Genomic DNA, 19,717 nt, shown 5'->3' with positions numbered 1-19,717 from the left:
AGGAAATATAATAAATAAATTGAAGTCAATATATCTGACAACTTTGGTAAAATGGACAAATCCTTAGAAGACACAACCTAATAAAGCTCATTAAAGAATAAATACCTAAGCAGTCCTATATCTATTAATTAAATTGAATATGTAGTTTGTAACTTCCCACAAAGAAAACTCTAGGCTCAGGTAGTTTCACTAGTGAATGTCATCAAATATTAAGGAAGAAATAACATCAATTTTACACAAACTTCCAGGAAACATAATGGGAGAAAACACTTCCCAATTCATTGTAAGGCCAGCATTAAGTTGATAGAACCAGACAAAGATATTACAAGGAAAACAAAACAATCACACAAAAAACTACAAACAATATCTCTCACAAACAGAGACACAAAAATTCTTGACAGAAATATATTAAAAAATAATGCATCATAACCAGGTGGGTTTTTGCACAGTAATGAAAGGTTGGATTACCATTAAAAAACCAACCAATGGAATTCACTAAAAATAGAAATCCGTATGATCATCTCAATAGATGTGACAAAAAAAAAAAATAGATGTGACAAAACTATGACAAAATTCCCTTATATGAAAACTCAGCAAACTAGGATTAGAAGGAAACTTCCTCAACCTGATAAAGTGTATCTACAAGAGCTCTAGCTAGTTTGGCTCAGTGGATAGAGCGTCTGCCTATGGATTGAAGGGTACCAGGTTCAATTCCGGTCAAGGGCACATACTCGTGTTGCAGGCTCTATCCCCAGTGGGGGGCAGGCCGGAGGCAGCCTATCCATGATTCTCTCTCATCATTGATGTTTCTATTTCTCTCTCCCTCTCCCTTTCTCTCTGAAATTATTAAAAATATATATTTTTAAAAAGTTTCCACTCTATAAGAAACATATAGCTAGTATCAAAAAAATTTTTTAATCCTCACCTGAGAATATATTTCCATTGATTTTTTTTTTTTTTTTTTTTTTTAGAGAGAGTGGAAGAGAGAGGGAAAGACAGTGAGAAATATCAATGTAAGAGAAACACATCAATTGGCATGTGCCCAGACCAGGGCCAGGGAGGAGCTGCAACTGAGGTACGTGCCCTTGACTGGAATCAAACCTGGACCCTTCAGTCCTGCAGGCCAATGCTCTATCCACTGAGCCAAAATGGCTAGGGCACTAGCATCAAATTTAATGGTGAAAGACAACTTCCCCCTAATACCAGAAACAAGGATCTCTAATCTCTTCCTACTTTTAACTTTGTACTGAAGTCCTAAGAAAAAATAAATAAAAGGCAAGAGATTGACTAGGAAGACATAAAATAAGACTATTTGTGGACAACATGACTATTTCTATAGAAAATTCAAAGCAATCTACAAAAAAGCTATTAGAGCTAATTAATGAGTTTAGCAAGATTGCAGGCTACAAGCTCACTATATAAAAACTATAAAATATTGCTAAGAAAAATTCAAAGCTTAAATAAATGAGATATACTATATGCCATGTTCACAGATCTGCAGACTCAATATTGTTAGGATGTAAATTCTCTCCAAAATGATCCATAGAGCCAATGCAATTCCAATCAAAGTCCTAGTACCTTTCTTTGTAGAAAGTGACAAGTTGATTCTAAAACTTATATGCAAAAGACCTGAACAAAACAACTACAAAGATGGAGGACTTAACTATGACATTTCAAGACTTATAAAGCTACAATAATCATTAAGACTCAAATACTGGTGTAAAGATTTATCGGGAGGAAAAATGGCGACCAGCAGGAAGGTAGGGAGGGAGAGAGTGTGAGAGCGCAAGGAAGTGATAGAGGAGTGTGTGGACGTGTGTGGTGTGTGTGTATGAGCTAGGGACAGTTAGATTCTGCAGGTCTTTTAAGGGGCTGCTAAACGGGGCAGTCTGAGGCTGCGGAGTCCCGCTCCCTGCGCGGACACTCCTGGGCGGCCAGCACAGGCACAGCGACCACGCCATCTTGGGAAACAGAGCAGCTTGAGACTAGGATCCTGGCCTCAGCACCACCCAGTCTGATCTCAGACACATACCAGGACCCTGCAGCCACTGGGGACAGAGATCTGTGACCACAGCTACAGACCTGCGGACACCAAAAGTTCAGAAATCCCCGTGGCAGATCCGTGAGTAACAGAGCCCATCCCCACTTCCCGCAGGCTCGAGGGAAGCGCCAGAGTAACTAACTGATAGACCCACCCCTTGCCAGGGCCTCAGCGCTGCAGGAACTTCGGCCTGGAAGTGCGCGAGCACCTAGGAACTGATCCCGCACCTAGGAACTGATCCCGCGTAGGGCCAGGTTTAGGAGTCCTGGGCTGGGAGCAAATGGTCGAACACAGGGAACCGATCATACGCGCACTGCCAGCTTCGGAGCCCTGAGCTGGGAGCAATGGCGCGAAAACCAGGAACTGGTCCTGCTCGCATTGCCTACTCCAGGAGCCCAGGGCTGGGAGCAAACACGCGAACACCGGGAACTGATCCTACGCGCACTGCTGGCTTCGGAGCCCTGGGCTGGGACCAATCGCGCGAACACCGGGAATTTGTCCTGCGTAGCACAGGCCCAGGGACCCCGATTCTCTGGGCAGGAGGCAGCACCAAGCACCAGTGACTTGACTGTGTTTCTTATCACCTGCGCCTGTGATCCTGATTCCCTGTGCATTCATACTAAGAGCCAGTGACTCCAATTCCGGGTGCAAGGGCACACAGGGACCCTGATTCTCAAGGCGAGGTCGTGCGAAGCAACAGAGACTCTGATACTGGATTCCTGGGGAACTCTGACTCTTGGCGCACACTAGGGGGCTCTGGTTTTCAACACGCTCCAGGGGGGGGTCTCTGTTTCAGCATAGTGCAGGCAGGGTCCCTGATTCTAAGGGCACGTAGGAGGCCACATTGAGCGCTGGCAACACTGACTCTGAGCGAGCCTGGTTCCCACCAACCCACAACAACCACACATCTTAGTGTCAGAGCTCTTCAGTGACACTAGGGTGGTGGGAGGCTCCCAATGCACACGGCCCAGACCCACGCAACTCGACGTTTGAACCATCGGGAGATAATCAAAATGAAAAGACGACACAACACCCAGAGGAAAGACAATGAGGAGTCGCCAAGAAAGGAAATTAATGAAGTTGAAGCATGCAACATGACAGAAAAAGAATTCAGAATAATGCTTGTACAATTCATTCACCGGATGGATGAGAAAATCAACAACCTATGCAAGAATCAGGAAGAAATGAAAAATGATATAGCTAGAATCAAAAACACCATGGAAAGTTTCAACAGCAGGCTAGAAGAAGCAGAGGACCGAATTAGTGAGTTAGAAGATAAGGCAGAGAAACAAGCTCAATCTGAACAGCAACTGGAGAAAAAAATTAAAAAGCAGGAGGAGAGCCTAAGGGAGCTTCAGGACAACATGAAACGAAGTAACATACGCATAATAGGGCTGCAAGAAGGACAAGAAGAGCAGCACGGATTAGAAAATCTATTTGAAGAAATAATGTCAGAAAACTTCCCTGATATGGGGAAGAAAAAAGTTACACAAGTACAGAGAGTCCCAGGCAAGATGAACCCCAAAAGACCCACACCAAGACACATCATAATTACCATGGCAAATGTACAAGACAAAGAGAGAATCTTAAAGGCTGCAAGAGAGAAACAGAGAGTTACCTACAAAGGATCCCCCATCAGATTATCAAATGATTTCTCAACAGAAACACATCAGGCCAGAAAAGAATGGACAAAAATTTACAGAGTGATGCAAAGCAAAGGACTGAATCCAAGAATGCTCTATCCAACAAGGCTATCATTCAAAATTGATGGGGGAAATAAGAAGCTTCACAAACAAAAAAAGGCTAAGGGAGTTTATCACCACCAAGCCAGCAATGCAAGAAATGCTAAAGGGACTGGTGTAAAAAGGAGAAATAAAAAGCCCAGAAAGAAAAAAGCCACAAAAAAATAGAAATGGCTAGAAACAAGTACCTTTCAATAATAACTTTAAACGTAAATGGGCTAAATGGTCCAATCAAAAGACATCGAGTGGCTGAATGGATAAAAAAACATGACCCATATATTTGCTGTCTACAAGAGACCCACCTCATTAGAAGGGACTCACATAGACTGAAAGTGAAGGGATGGAAAAATATCTTTCAGGCAAATGGAAATGAAAAAAAAGCTGGGGTAGCAATACTTATATCGGACAAAATAGACCTCAAAGTGAAGGCCATAACAAGAGATAAGGAAGGCCACTTCATAATATTAAAGGGATCAATACAACAAGAGGATATAACCCTGATAAACATATATGCACCCAATGCAGGAGCACCCACATACATAAGAAAACTCCTGGAAGATATCAGGGGAGAGATCGACAACAATACAAGCATAGTAGGGGACTTTAATACACCACTGACATCACTGCATAGGTCCTCTAGACAAACAATCAGCAAAGAAACAGCAATCCTAAATGACTCACTAGATCAGATGGACTTAATCGACATCTTCAGAACACTTCACCATAAAGCCACAAAATATACGTTCTTCTCAGGTGCTCATGGGATATCTTCAAAAATAGACCACATATTGGGTCACAAACAAAGTCTCCCCAAATTCAAGAAGACTGAAATCATACCAAGCATCTTCTCAGACCACAAGGGCATAATATTAGAAATAAACTACAATAAAAACAACTCAAAATACTCAAACACATGGAAGCTGAAAAGCATGTTATTAAATATTGATTGGGTTACCAATGAGATCAAAGAAGAAATTAAAAACATCCTGGAAAATAATGACAATGAAAACACAACAATCCAAAACCTTTGGGACAAAATGAAAGCAGTCCTGAGAGGGAAGTTTATAGCTCTACAGGCCTATCTCAAAAAACAAGAAAAAATGGTAGTAAATCATCTAACTCTACAAGTCAAAGAATTAGAAAGAGAGCAACAAGAAAACCCCAGAGTGAGCAGAAGGAAGGAGATAATAAAGATTAGAGCATAAATAAATGACATAGAGACCAAAAAAACAATACAGAAAATCAACGTAACCAAGAGCTGGTTCTTTGAAAGGATAAACAAGATTGACAAACCTCTAGCCAGGCTCACCAAGAAGCAAAGAGAGAGGACCCAAATAAACAAAATCAGAAATGATAAAGGCGAAATAACAACAGATCCCACAGAAATACAAATGATTGTTAAAAAATACTATGGACAACTCTACTCCAACAAACTAGACAACCTGGAGGAAATGGACATATTCCTAGAAAAATACAACATTCCAAAACTCAATCAGGAAGAATCTAAAAATCTCAACAGGCCAATAACTATGGAAGAAATTGAAGCAGTCACCAAAAAGCTCCCAGCAAACAAAAGCCCAGGACCAGACGGCTTCAGAGGGGAGTTTTAACAAACATTCAAGGAAGAACTAAAACCTATCCTCCTCAGACTACTACAAAAAATTCAAGAGGAAGGAACACTTCCAAGCTCATTCTATGAAGCCAGCATCACCCTAATACCAAAACCAGGTAAAGACAACACAATGAAAGAGAATTATAGGCCAATATCCCTCATGAACATAGATGCCAAAATCCTCAACAAAATCTTAGCAAATCGGATCCAACAGTACATCAGAAAGATCATACACCATGACCAAGTAGGATTTATCCCAGGGATGCAAGGATGGTACAATATCCGCAAATCAATAATCGTTATACATCACATAAACAAATTGAAAGAAAAAAACCACATAGTCATATCAATTGATGCAGAAAAAGCGTTTGACAAAATTCAACACCCATTTTTTATAAAAACTCTCAGCAAGTTGGGAATTGAAGGATCATACCTCAACATAATAAAAGCCATATATGACAAACCCACAGCCAACATCATACTCAATGGACAAAAACTAACACCATTTCCCCTAAGAACAGGAACAAGACAGGGATGCCCACTCTCACCACTCCTGTTCAACATAGTACTGGAAGTATTAGCCATTGCAATTAGACAAGAAGAAGAAATAAAAGGCATCCAAATTGGAAAAGAAGAAGTGAAACTGTCCTTATTTGCAGATGACATGATATTATACTTAAAAAACCCTAAAGACTCCATCAAAAAACTATTAGGCTTAATAAAAAGAATTCGGCAATGTAGCAGGATACAAAATTAACGCCAAGAAATCTATGGCATTTCTATACACCAATAGTGAATTTGTAGAAAGAGAGACTAAAAAAGCAATCCCATTTACCATCGCACCAAAAAAATTAAGCTACCTAGGAATAAACTTAACTAAAGAGGTAAAAGACCTCTACTCAGAAAACCACAGGACGTTGAAAAAAGAAATAGAGGAAGACATAAAGAGATGGAAGAACATAGCATGTTCTTGGATAGGTAGAATCAACATCATTAAAATGTCCATACTGCAGAAAGCAATCTATAAATTCAACGCACTTCTCATTAAAATACCAGTGGCATATTTCACAGACCTAGAACAAACTCTCCAAAAATTCATCTGGAATAAAAAACGACCCCGAATAGCTGCAGCAATCCTGAGAAAGAACAAAGTAGGCGGGATCTCAAGACCAGATATCAAGCTGTATTACAAAGCCACTGTTCTCAAAACTGCCTGGTACTGGCACAAGAACAGACATATAGATCAATGGAATAGAATAGAGAGCCCAGAAATCAGCCCCAACCAATACGCTCAATTAATATTTGACAAAGGAGGCAAGAACATACAATGGACTCAAGATAGTCTCTTCAATAAATGGTGTTGGGAAAATTGGACAGATACATGCAAGAAAATGAAACTAGACCACCAACTTACACCGTACACAAAAATAAACTCAAAATGGATAAAGGACTTAAATATACGACGGGAAACCATAAAAATACTAGAAGAATCCAAAGGCAACAAAATCTCAGACATATGCCAAAGCAGTTTCTTCACCGATACAGATCCTAGGGCATTGGAAACTAAAGAGAAAATAAACAAATGGGACTACATCAAAATAAAAAGCTTCTGTACAGCAAAAGAAACCATCAACAAAACAACAAGAAAGCCCACTACATGGGAGAACATATTTGCCCATGCTATCACTGATAAGGGTTTAACCTCCAACATTTATAGGGAACTCATACAACTCAACAAAAGGAAGATAAACAATCCAATCAAAAAATGGGCAAAGGACCTAAACAGACACCTTTTAAAAGAGGACATTCAGAAAGCCAAGAGACATATGAAAACATGCTCGAAGTCGCTAATCATCCGAGAGATGTAAATCAAGACAACAATGAGGTACCATCTCACACCTGTCAGACTGGCTATCATCAACAATTCAACAAACGACAAGTGCTGGAGAGGATGTGGGGAAAAAGGAACACTTGTGCACTGCTGGTGGGAATGCAGACTGGTGCAGCCACTATGGAAGACAGTATGGAGCTTCCTCAAAAAACTAAAAATGGAACTCCCATTTGACCCTGTGATCCCACTTCTAGGAATATATCCCAAGAAACCAGAAACACCAATCAGAAAGGATACATGCACCCCTATGTTCATAGCAGCACAATTCACCATAGCTAAGATCTGGAAACAGCCTAAGTGCCCATCTGTAGATGAATGGATTAGAAAACTGTGGTACATCTACACGATGGAATACTATGCTGCTGTAAAAAAGAAGGAACTCTTACCATTTGCAACAGCATGGATGGAACTGGAGAGCATTATGCTAAGTGAAATAAGCCAGTCAATGAAGGAAAAATACCACATGATCTCACTCATTTATGGATAATAAAGACCATTATAAACTTATGAACAAAAATAGATACAGAGGCAGAGCTGCCTCAAACAGACTGTCAAACTACAGCAGGAAGGCCGGGGAGGGTGGGGGGGCAGGAGAGGGGTGGGTAAGAGATCAACCGAAGGACTTGTATGCATGCATATAAGCATAACCAATGGACATAAGACACTGGGGGGTAGGGGAGGCCAGGGGACTGTCAAGGGCAGGGGGGAAAAAAAAGGAGACATATGTAATACTCTTTGTAATACTTTAAGCAATAAAAAAATAAAATAAAATAAAATAAAATGTTTAAAAGTAATCACTGTAAAAAAAAAAAAAAAAGAAAGATTTATCAATCACAGGAAAGAATACAGCCCATAAACCAAACATATATGATCAATTTTTTATAAGGGTTCATAGGCAATTCAATGGGGAAAGGATAACCTTTCCACAAATGATGCTGCAACAAGTGCACAGCTATGTGCAAACCACCAAAAACCCCTAACTAGACCCTACCTTAACACCATATATAAGAATTAATTCAAAGAGGATCACTGACTTAAGAGCTAAAAATATATTTTTAAAAAAATTATCACAAAAGACAAAAAGCATAGAATATAAAAGTTGATAAATTGGATTTCATCAGTAATTTAAAATTTGCTCTTCAGAAAACACTATTTTGAAATGAATAAGTAAGTAACACACTGGGAGAAAAGTATCTATAAACTCTATATATAGACTATAAAAAGAACCCTTATAGACCTGGCCAGTTGGTTGGAACATGGTCCCATACACCAAAAGGTTGTGGGTTCAATTTCCGGTCATGGCACATACCTATATTACAGTTTTGATCCCTGGTTGGGGTGCATACAGGAGGCAACTGATTGATGTTTCTCTCTCCCTTCCCCTCTCTAAAATTATTAAAAAACATGAGGATAAAAAAAGAAAGAACGCTTACAATTAAGATGACATGCAACCCAATAAAAAACAAGCCAGAGACCTGAATTGACACTTCATCAAGAGATAGCAAAAAAGCACATGAAAAGATACTCATATCAAAATTTGTCAAATTTTAATTTTTAAATGTGTTCAGTTTATTGCACAGTAATTATTAAGGCTATAAAAATTTAAATATAATAAACTTAAGGCTAATTTATCACACACACAGAAAAGCAAGCAGATGTGCCCACATGACATGCAACAGTTTGGACAGATTGCAGATAACACTATATACCATGTAAGTTGATTTTAAAGAACAACACTATGACGGACACCGCTAGTTTCCTATCTCTCATCCAGTCTTCTCTGCTTCCTTATTAACAGAGCCTCCGTTATGTTTGTGCAAGAAAATGTGCCCAGCTAAAATAAGCAAAACTCTTATCCGTGGCTGTTTACCTTTGTAACAGTCAACACCCCATTCCTCCTTGTCATGCTTGCACCTAAGAGTATAGCATCTAACTATGACCATGAGGACAAAAGCCAATAAATACTAGGGATGGATGGAGGCGGGGAATAAAAGAGGAGGAACCTGGTTCCTCGATAACATTACAAAGTCAATCCCTAGCTGCTTGCTTCTGGACTTCTTGCTGAGAAAAGTAGATGTCTTCCTCGTTTAAGCCATTATTTGTTGATGCTTCTCTTGCTCACAGCTGATCAAAATTTATAATAATCAGATAATTTAGTATAGTAAGTAGAGTCTGAGGTACTAAGTCACCCAAATCATCCCTATGTATTTGTCCAATTTTTATGGTCCCACTATTTTCCAGTAAGTCCCTTAATTTTTATAAGAGAGCTGGTAAAGTTGTAAATTCAATTTATGTTGAAATTCAGCAACTCAAAAACTCAGGCTCTGGTTTTTTACAATATCAGCCTTATGACTGCAAAAGATAAGAAACTCTCTTAGGACAATTATAGAAACTCTGGATTTTTTAATGCCTTAAAAAAGAATTATAGGTAAGTAAAACTTCTCTTAGCAATGAAAAAAAACAAAGAAATAGTCTATAGATAAAAGTGAAACAATGTTTTAGTTCTGCTCTGTTGTGTCTGAATAATTGGGGGGAGGGGGATTCTATACCCCCTCTTTGCAAGTATCTATATAGTCTTTTATTAAATGGGTACTTTATTCTATGTGATTAGTTAAGTAACTTTCATCACTGCATGATATGGACTATTAAAGTCTTATCTTCTAAAACTAATTTTATACTGACAATCAAACCCTAACAGCGCCTACAACCAATGTGAAATTCTGATATCTTTGTAGGTCTATGATTTCCAATTAATATTTAGACCAATTATCAAATAGGTCTGCCTAATAATAGCATATTATAGAAAACTAGGGGCCCGGTGCACGAAATTCGTGCACTGGGTGTGTGTGTTGGGGGGGAGTGTCCCTCAGCCCAGCCTGCCCCCTCTCACATACTGGGAGCCCTCAGGCGTTGACCCCCATCACCCTCCAATCGCAGGATCGGCCCCTTGCCCAGGCCTGACGCCTCCGCCAGAGGTGTCAGGCTTGGACAGGGGACCCCCATTTCCCCCCGATCACTGGCTCTGGCCCCCGCCCAGGCCTGAGGCCTCTGGCCCAGGAAGCATGCCTGGGCAGGGGACCGCCATCTCCCTCTGACCGCTTGCTTCACCCCCTGCCCAAGCCTGATGCCTCTGACCCAGGCGACAGGCCTGGGCAAGGGGACCATCATATCCCCCCAATCCCCGGCTCCGCCCCCCACCCAGGCCTGATGCCTCGGCCAGAGGAGTTGATCCTCATCACCCTCCGATCACCAATCACCGGATCAGCCCCTTGACCAGGCCTGAGGCCTCCGGCAGAGGTGTCAGGCCTGGGCAGGGGACCCCCAGCTCCCCGCGGTTGCAGGCTCCGCCCCTGCCCAGGCCTAACGCCTCTGGCTGAAGCGTCCGGCTCGGGCAGCGGGGACCCGCAGCTGCAGTGGCCCCACGATCGTGGGCTCCGCTTTAGGCCCAGGCAAGGGACCCCTAGCTCCTGGGACTGCCAGCTTTGACCATGCCCAGCTCCCATCGCTGGCTCCACCCCTACTTCCTGCTATCACTGGCCAGGGCGGCAAAGGCGCCTGATTCTCCAATCATGGCTGGGGGGCAGGGCAAAGGCGGCCCCAGGGCCGCCTTTGCCCTGCCCCCCAGCTCTTAGCTCCCCCCTGGGTTTCCGATCACTGTCAGTGGCAGGGGGCTTCTTCCTGCTTTCCCTTTCGCCTCCCTGCATTGTGCCTACATATGCAAATTAACCGCCATCTTGTTGGCAGTTAACTGCCAATCTTAGTTGGCAGTTAACTGCCAATCATAGTTGGTAGTTAATTTGCATATAGCCCTGATTAGCCAATGAAAAGGGTATCGTCGTACGCCAATTACCATTTTTCTCTTTTATTAGTGAAGATAAGTATAGAAGTAATCTCAAGGTGGGCTAGAGAGCCAGGTCCTAAAGCTATATAACTAGTAATAATGACCACCTATACCATGAGAGTTTTCTAGCAAAAATACCATTATTTTTTTTTACTGCTGCTTAAGCAGACCTGGCAATGCTGCCTGTAAAAGAAGTGGATTCCTCCATCATCGGGGCTTGCTAAATCAGTTCCCCTCCTCACTGCTACATATTCATATTGCTTACTTCTCAACCCAGGTATCCTAACTGCAAGGGAGACTGGGAATATGAATCGTATGATTTTACTGAGAAGACAGAATCTGCATGTGGGAAATTATCAAAATATAAGAAGGGCATCTAAGATGTTGTAGAGCCACAAATTATAACTGTCCAATACTTACACGAATATCTTTAACACTAGAAAGACTGAAACTTAGTATATACCTATATTGCCCAAAAGCAGTCAAAATGACTGCATTGTGAAAGAATAATATCGGAGCACTCTTCACTTATGTTCCTTAGCTTTTCCAATAACTCACTTCTACTCAACATTTCTTTCATGAATTTAGGGCGCAAAAGAAATAAAATAAACAACTTATTAGAACAAGTATCACTGCATAAAGATTCGAATAACAAGTACTAGTTTAGCTTATTGAGCAACTGCAACTTATCAAGTATCGACAATTTATCATGTACTTGTATGTTATCATGTGACGGTAATCGAAAAAAAATGAAAACTGTTATTTCAATACAGAGCCAAACTGGTCATATAAGAAATTTACTCAATTCAATAATAAGAGTCATTTGATTATTTAAAATTTCCCAAGCAGTCAAAATGACTGCTTTTGGGCAATATAGGTATAACACATATATATATACCGGAAATGAAGGAGGGGGGAGGTAACTATAAACGCATTTATATGTTGTACAAAACGTCACAAAATTCTAAGAAATTGTGTCATTATATACATCATTGTTTTTCTAATTGAAATTAAAAAGCAGTCAAAATGACTTCCTTGGGCAATCTAGTGTTAAGATCTTAACCTCAAACATTTTACACAAGACATCTATATACAGTTACATTTAATTGCCCATTATCACTTCTTATTCATACTTACTGAACGGGCACATTTTTTGGGGGGACTGCTAGAAAGTCCATCCAGTTGCCCATGTTCACCCAGAAATCCCGTCACTTGGTCCAAGAAAGAAGATACGTCTAACTGGTGCCACTCTACTAGCTTCTGACCTAAAAATTAAAAAACGTGATATATAAATATAATAAAATCAACATGCCTTCTCAACATTCTCATTAAGTATTTTTTTGGCATTTGCATAATTAAAATTTTAGGAACACATATTCCCACTGTTAGGACTCAGGGCAATATAGTCCTTAATGGCCATTTGTAAGCTTCCTGCCACAGGAAAACAAAGACCAAAAACTTGTCCAAGCTTCCCGCCTCAGGAGGACAAAGACCAGAAAAATTTGCTGGACACAGGGAATCAGACTATATAAGGAATTAAAACTGTCCTAAAAACACCTGATCGCATATCCACATTCCAAGCCCACAAACTCAGCCCACACACACTGACGACAAGAGCTTCCCACCAGTGACTGCATATAACAATGAAACTCCAGCTCCTGGGGCAGACATCATCACCCAATATCACCTTGGCTCAGTGCTATGCAGCCCTTCCCTTTGGATATCCCTTCCCCCACCCCTTTTCTTAAATAAATTCAATTTTTCTTTATCCACCATCTGAGATGGCTATTTAGCCTGCCCAAGTACCACCACGTTAACCTTTCACCCACCCTTCATCAGTTTAAATTACATAGCGTTTTCATAACCCAAAGAATTCATCTATTATAGCCAGCCTAGAATTCCTAGCCAACTGGCAACTTCTTTATCTGCTAATATCATTTATTGGCATTTAGAAAGAAGAGATTCAAACAAAGCAAAATCTTGATAAAAATTCATTAATAATAAAACCAGTTCTACCCTCCGCTTCTCTGGTGGGATTACAACCAGTACCTGAACAATCTTAATATTTTAATAACAGAAAACCCAAGGGGATCCCTTAAAATATGACAAGATAAAATATTAGTTTTAGAAAGTACAGAGCTGCACAAATATAAAATACAATCATCTCCCCAAGTTGTCAGAAACAGACTGACTCCCTAACATATTTTAATAGATGTTTAAATAATTCTAAAGGACATGAATAAAAACCCTTCACCTAAATTATTACAAAGAATTCTGAAACTGAATCCAGTCAAATATTAAAGATCAAATATTTAGGTAATTGAAAAATATGTCATATGTCAATTGCTGTAAGCTGATATAAAATAAATATTACCTGTCCGTGGATCCAAGATGGAAACATAGGGGAAATCCCCTAGCTTATAAAATTGTATGTATCTCTGACCTTCCTCACTGTCATGATAAACCTGTTAAATCATTGATATAAAAAAAAGTCAACCTCTAAAAAAGTATCAACTGTATCCTTGTTATATACCAACAACAATTCTCCAAATACACCTTTAGTATATGTTAGGATTCAATTCCTACATTAAAGAGAAAAATGAAGGTAATCTGGTGTGAACTACCTCAACTTCCTGTCCTCAGTCCCCGTGGAAACATGTATTAATCCACTTTTCCTCCCTTTCCAGTTCAGAAGAGATAGTGCTCTTTCTGATCAAGTTATCTGTCCACCTATATTATTCCAAACTCTATCATATACATCTTAATAAGTCACTACATATTGAGATGATAAGCGTGGCTAACATAGTGCTAGTCAAAGAGAATCTCAACCAATAGTTGCGGAAGAGCCCAGCTGGTGTGGCTCGGCAGTTAAGTGTTGACCCAGAACTAACAGATCACTGATTCAATTACCCGATAGGGCACATGCCAGGGTTATGGGCTCTATCCCCAATAGGGGGTGTGCAGGAGGCAGCCAAACGATGATGCTCCTCTCTCATTGATGTTTCTATCTCTCTACCCCTCTCCCTTCCACTCTCTCTTAAAAAAAAAAAATCAATAAAAACATATTAAAAAAAGTAGTTGTAGAAGAAAAGTTTACCATTCAGAAAAAATACTGAATTTAGGGGACCTGTAAAACATGAATGAATAAATTAATAACATTAACAACATATCTTATAGTGGAAAAAATTAAGTTCATTCAGATGTTTTTATTTTCTATAATTTTTCATAAAAAAATAAAAAATTTGAACAAGATTATCTAACCTTAGCTTGATAATTTATATAAAAAGAAAACAGAATCAGCAAGATTAAGTGACAATACTAAGAAATATACATAAAAAGTATAAAACTCAAGCTAAAATCCAAATCTTAGTCAAATGTTTTTCCATTACTCAAGATCTTCTACATTCACACTGTCAATTATAACAACCACTACATGTGCTATTGAAGTACTTGAAACATGGCTGGTCTGAACTGAGCGGTTCTGTACGTATAAAATATACACACATCACATCTTGGAGACTTCACACATACACACACAAAAATCAAAACATCTCATTAAGATTTTAATATTAGTTTGATATTAGATATATTGATTTTAAAACATTAAAATTAATTTCACCTGTTTTCTTAAAATGTAGCTACTAGAGCATTTTTAATTAAATATGTGGCTCACATTATATTCCTACTAGAGGCCTGGTGCACAAGATTCATGCACTGGGGCTTGCTAAATCAGTTCCCCCCTCACTGCTACATATTCACATTGTTTACTTCTAAACCCAGGTCTTAGGTCACATGCCTGTATCCTAACTGCAAGGGAGACTGGGACCCCTGGCGGCAGTCAGACATCCCTCTCGCAGTCCAGGCCTCTAGCAGTCTGTGACCCCTAGCTCCTTACCTCCTGCCATTGCCACTGCGCGCACCAGCGGTGAGCCAGGCTTCTGGCTGAGTGGCGCTCCCCATGGGAGCGCACTGACCATCAGGGGGCAGCTCCTGAATTGAGCATCTGCCCCCTGGTGGTCAGTGACCAGTCGATTTGCATATTAGGGTTTTATTATATAGAACTAAAGGCCCAGTGCATGAAATTCGTGTACTTGGGGGGCGGGGTCCCTCAGCCTGGTCTGCGCCCTCTTGCAGTCCGGGAGCCCTTGGGGGATGTCCAACTGAAGGCAGAGGCTCCCACCACTGCCACTGCACTCGCCAGCCGTGAGCCCGGCTTCTGGCTGAGAGGCGCTCCCCCTGTGGGAGTGCACTGACCACCAAGGGGCAGCTCCTGCATTGAGCATTTGTCCCTTGGTGGTCAGTGCGCGTTATAGCAACCAGTTGCTCCACCATTCAGTCAATTGCATATTAGCCTTTTATTATACAGGATTGAATAGTACAGTTGTGCATTCTATCAAGATATTTAAGCTCATCTGAGATATGAATATTACATAGTTACGCAGCTTGGCTCTTTCTTTCCTTCCCTCGAGAGTTCTTCATTGCTGCCCTAATTTTCACTTGTCCTTACTATTTCAGCCATTATGGGTGGTCTTACCTTTGCACATATCATAATTTAACTAAGCTATTAAAAATTTTTCCAGTTTATTACTGAATTCCTCCTTCTCAACATCCCATACTACAAAAGTAAAATGCTACTAAAACTTTGTTTAACTCTCCTCACCTGCCAGAAAATGAAATGTTCCCGGATAATATTCTTCACAGCATCATTGCTCCATACATCACGGTTGAGGCACTGGCATGCAAAGTCTTGTACATTCTGGATGTTTATCATCAGCCACTTATTTTGCATCTGCCCACACTCTTTGGCCTATAAGAGTAAAGTTACACAACACCTGTTAGAAATAATTTCTCCTTGGTAACTGATATGTTTCAGAGTTCAGAATCTGTTATCTTTTCATTTAAATACTACTAAGTTTTTCCCCTCAAGTATAACATCTAGAGTTTTTGGTATATATACATTATTTATATTAATTTGCATAGATATATATAATTATACTGTCCATTTTCAAGCATTTTTCAAATTTAAATAAACTGTTATTGTTATAATGGCTGGACTTTCATTGTACATTTAAACATCTGAAAAAAATTATACAAACTTACAGTCAAGTCACATAATTCTATCACATTATCTCTTTCAACCCCTATTAGGCATGTACTATTTTATAGGATCACCCTAAATATTTCTTTAAAGCTGCTAAGGGTTTTTTCTCTTCGGGTTGTTTTCCTAGGAGATTTCAAAAAATGAGATTATAGGATCAAAGAATGTTTCAGAATGATTTTTAAAAGACCCCCCCAATTTATAGCACAAATATTAATCTTGAGTATGTACTTTTTGCCTAATAGTTTGTCATCACCATAAAAACCTAAAAAGTTGCTAAATACAAAGATTGGCAGAAAAGCAAAAGAGCAAGCAAATGCTTCCTTAAACCTTTGTATAGGAACAATGAAATGAAAGCAATAGTTTTGAGTAATTTTGTCTTGGAACAATATTATTTCCCATACCAGATTAACACAGATCTTCAATTAACTCAGGTCATTAACAGTTGAAAAACATACATCATTTTGGAGGTATTGGACAATGTAAAACTATCTTCTGCTTTAAGAAGGTTTACACAGTCTTACAGATTTGATAAATGAGTGATAAATGTATACTTATATGCCTTAACTGAAGAAAAAGTATTTGAGAGGGGAAAAATTTAACACACATTTCTGTAACAGGGTAAATGTACATAAGTCTGCCTAAAACTACAAAATGGAGAAGAAAAAAAAGTCAAGAGTTTAAAACTGACGGACAGTCATTTGCTTTTGATTTTAAAAGTTCATTTATTCACATTTATGCTTTAATTCAGATTCATTCATTCAACAAATAAACTTACTGATACCTATCATGTTTCAGGTATAGCTATAGATGCTGGAATTAGAGCAGTTACCAAAACACAAAAAACCCTGCCTTCATGAAGCATACACTGGGGAGAAACCTTATATTAATCAGTACAAGAAACTGAAGATGCTGTTAAGAAATTACTGCTGGAAGGAAAGGCCCAAAGACATGAATTTTATGCAAAGCAACAATGTTTAGAGGGAATATAAGAGAGTCTTACACAAATGATGACCCTTCCCTCTTAGAATCTATTAGACTGTTCAGAAACAACATTCAAAAGCCATTTTATGAAGACCCAAGGACAAGTGTGGCTATATCAAATAGAGACGTATGTGATATGACTTATCTGTGACAAGGGGGAAACAGTGAGAGAGTATCTCTACCAGTCCCAGACAGATCAGTAAAGTAAGAAAAAAAAAAGGATAGCCCTAGCTGGTTTGGCTCAGTGGATACAGCATTGACCTGCGGACTGAAGGATCCTGGGTCCAATTCAAGGGCACATGCTGGGGTTGTGGGCATGATCCCAAGTGGGGGGTTGTGCAGGAGGCAGCCGATCAGTTATTCTCTCTCATCATTGATGTTTCTTTCCCTCTCCTTTCCTCTCTGAAATCAATAAAAATACATTTTAAAAATATACAAAGGAAAAGATATTTGTTTCAATAATAGATATACATAAAGTCAAGATGAAAATATATTAAAATATGCACAGTACTTTTTAATGGAAATTGTGATTTTATTTTTTCCCCCACTGGTTTGCTATATTTGCCAACTTTGAATAAAACTAAATATAAGCTACAAATAAAGTTTATTTTTAAAAAGTTTATCTTACATATTTTGTTACTGAATTGGTTCTTTATATTTTTAGCTAAAATATTTTTACTTGCCGAAACCAGTTTGGCTCAGTGGATAGAGCGTCGGCCTGCGGACTGAAAGGTCCCAGGTTCGATTCCAGTCAAGGGCATGTACCTGGGTTGCGGGCATATCCCCAGTAGGAGATGTGCAGGAGGCAGCTGATTGATGTTTCTCTCTCATCGATGTTTCTAACTCTCTATCTCTCTCCCTTCCTCTCTGTAAAAAATCGATAAAATATATTTAAATAAAATAAAATAAAATATTTTTACTTACTAGCAGGACTTTTAAAATTAACAAAGTATTCTTAGTAATTACAACTAAGTACATGTGAATTAAATGATAACAAATAAATATGCATTTATAATGAAAATAAGGACTATTATGGAAATTATTCTGATTCTGTACCATATACTCCAGATTATGCCATTCAATCATTTAAGAAAGATTTATTGAGGGCCAATTATGTGCCAAAAGCTCTTCTAGGCATTGAATACAATGACAAATAAAACAAAGTTCCTGTGTTCATGGAACTTACAAGCTACATGTTCCCTTGCCTAGGTCAGATCATTCATCCTAAGTGGGTCACTCAGCTACAGCTATACTGATTCCTTGGCTGTACCAGAAATATACCCTTTTTAGCCTTACTATCTGCTGTTTCCCTAACATTCCTATGGTTCACATTCCTTCACTTCATTCAGATTTCTACTCAAATCTCATCCTTCAAAATCTTCCTTGATCTTCCTATCTAAAACAGTCTTCTTTCCTCACAATTACAAACATATGTGAAACCTATGAAATCAACCCTGCTTTTAATTTTGCTTAAGTATACATGCATCTTAGTGGCTCTAAACAAACAAAAAAATTGCCCTCTCCTTCCCTTATTCTATTTTTTTAAATATTTTTTTACTGATTTCAGAGAGGAAGGGAGAGGAAGAAAGAGACAGAAACATCAATAATGAAAAGGAATCATTGATCGGTGGCCCTCCTGTACACCCCACACGGGATCCAGCCCGAAACCTGGCATGTGCCCTGACTGGGAATCAACCACAGAGCCACGCCGACTGGGTCCCTTATTCTATTTTGTTTATTTTCTCCCACTACATACTATAACCTGAAATTACACCCTATCTCTCTATATTGTATATACATACACACACACGAAATGTTTTACATATATGTATATACATTTGATTTTTATTTGTTTATAGTCTGTTTCTCCCTCTTGCCATCTTTGATGGCAAGGACTTTGTGTAATGTGCTTACCACTATGTCCCAGGGGAAGAAACTGCTTATAGGCTCCAGATATCCATTTTCTTCTAAGCACCTGGATTTCCTAGTGTCCCTTGCAGTAGGTGTAACCATATTACCAAGTTCTGGTCAATGGGATGTGAGCAACTTCTAAGTTGTGCCTTTAAAGGGAAAAGGTATACCTTCCTCAGCCCCCTCCCTCCTTCATTCTGGCTAGAAAGCAAACATGGTGGTAAGTCCCCTTGAATCATATGGACAAAGGCAAGCAAGACCTAGGAAATAGAAGAAAAAGACAAAGAAAACTTGCACTGCTAGTAACTTCACAGAGCAGAACTATCCTAATAGCCTGGACTTCTATCTTGTTTAAGCTACTATTTGTTTTCTTCCTGGTCTCTCTCACATGCAGTAAAATCTATCCCCAAAAATATAATCCCTATTTATTACCTAGAACAAGGCCTTACAAAAGGGGGCCTCGATAAATATTAAATGAACAAGTAAATTAATCAGTCTCTTCAGAACCTTTGAATATGGTCTACCTCTAGATACACTAAGAAAGTCTAGTTACTAAACCTGTAAAACTATGGCTCGGAGCTACATCTAATATTGTGC

The 19,717-nt window shown here is 39.3% G+C and overlaps 1 protein-coding gene across 3 annotated transcripts in view; it reads right to left on the bottom strand.

Annotated features, from left to right (window-relative positions):
* Window positions 1–19,717, bottom strand: part of UBXN7 (UBX domain protein 7) — a 93,011-nt gene that overhangs the window by 17,677 nt on the left and 55,617 nt on the right. For all 3 annotated transcript variants that reach the window (XM_059687500.1, XM_059687501.1, XM_059687502.1), the window contains 3 exons: window positions 15,788–15,934; window positions 13,502–13,592; window positions 12,265–12,392 (listed from right to left, as the gene is read on the bottom strand). In XM_059687500.1, the coding sequence (XP_059543483.1) occupies window positions 12,265–12,392; window positions 13,502–13,592; window positions 15,788–15,934 (366 nt within the window). The remainder of the gene's footprint in view (window positions 1–12,264; window positions 12,393–13,501; window positions 13,593–15,787; window positions 15,935–19,717) is intronic.

The sequence above is a fragment of the Myotis daubentonii genome, chromosome 3, assembly GCF_963259705.1.
Source record: "Myotis daubentonii chromosome 3, mMyoDau2.1, whole genome shotgun sequence".
Classification (NCBI taxonomy): domain Eukaryota; kingdom Metazoa; phylum Chordata; class Mammalia; order Chiroptera; family Vespertilionidae; genus Myotis; species Myotis daubentonii.
Note: the sequence above shows the minus strand (reverse complement) of the source record. Positions and strands in the feature narration are given on the sequence as shown.